This window comes from Fonticula alba (assembly GCF_000388065.1).
Source record: "Fonticula alba strain ATCC 38817 unplaced genomic scaffold supercont2.3, whole genome shotgun sequence".
Taxonomy (NCBI): Eukaryota; order Rotosphaerida; family Fonticulaceae; genus Fonticula; species Fonticula alba.
The window spans coordinates 3458476-3459304 of record NW_009242973.1 but is presented as its reverse complement, the minus strand read 5'-3'; the positions used below and the strand labels follow the sequence as shown (position 1 = coordinate 3459304).

General features: G+C 63.9%; 1 protein-coding gene across 1 annotated transcript in view; it reads left to right on the top strand.

Annotated features, from left to right (window-relative positions):
• Positions 1 to 322, top strand: part of H696_02516 (succinate dehydrogenase (ubiquinone) iron-sulfur subunit) — a gene marked incomplete at its 3' end in the record, with an annotated part of 1846 nt that extends 1524 nt beyond the window's left edge. The window contains exons 5-6 of the mRNA XM_009496424.1: positions 2 to 109; positions 263 to 322. Coding sequence (XP_009494699.1) covers positions 2 to 109; positions 263 to 322 — 168 coding nt within the window. The remainder of the gene's footprint in view (position 1; positions 110 to 262) is intronic.
• Positions 323 to 829: the final 507 nt, after the last annotated feature.

Sequence of the window (829 nt, the reverse complement as noted above, 5' to 3'; positions counted from 1 at the left end):
GATCGACAGCCGTGACGACTTCGGTACCGAGCGCCGCGCCGCCCTGAAGGACCCGTTCTCCCTCTACCGCTGCCACACCATTCTCAACTGCACTCGTACTTGCCCGAAGGTGCGCGCCCCTCCTTTGAGATCCCTCTCTCCCCCCCCCTCTCTCTCTCCCCTCTTTTGCGCTACTTTCTCCCTCCCTCGGCACCGATGGCGTACTTACACATATGCACCCCTCCTCCCTCCGTCCCTCTCCTCGCATCCGCCGCCAACATAGGGTCTCAACCCCGCCAAGGCCATTGCTGAGATTAAGAAGTCTCTTGCTCTCGGTCTGTAAGCATGTATCCGCCCCCCCCCCCCCCGTGTGCCGTCATGCGGACAGCGTGTGATCCCTCTCTCCCCTTCGGTCGCGCGCGCGCACCACCCCCTCCAGGGATTGCGGGGGCCTCAGAGGGCGCCCCCTCCCCCCTCCCCCCTCCCCCTCACAGTACACATCCTCCTCTCCCCGACTGGCCCCCAGCTCTCTAGCACCCCCCCCCCTCCCTTCCGCTGTCCCTCCTCTCCGATTATTCCTTCTCTCCCCTCACCTCACAGACGAGGAAGAGAGGGAAAACGCACACGCTCAGCCCAACACCCGCGATGGAGAGCCACCATCACTCGAGGCCATGTCCCCTCTTGTGGTGCAGATGCGCCCATGCGTGCGTATGCCCCCCCCCCCCCCTGCACACATGTACGCACGCACGCACGCACGCACACACCAACCCCAAAACCAATAAAGCAATACGAAACACCCCGGCCTTTGTCGGTTCTTTTTTTCACGTACACACCGCGCGGGGGGGGGGGG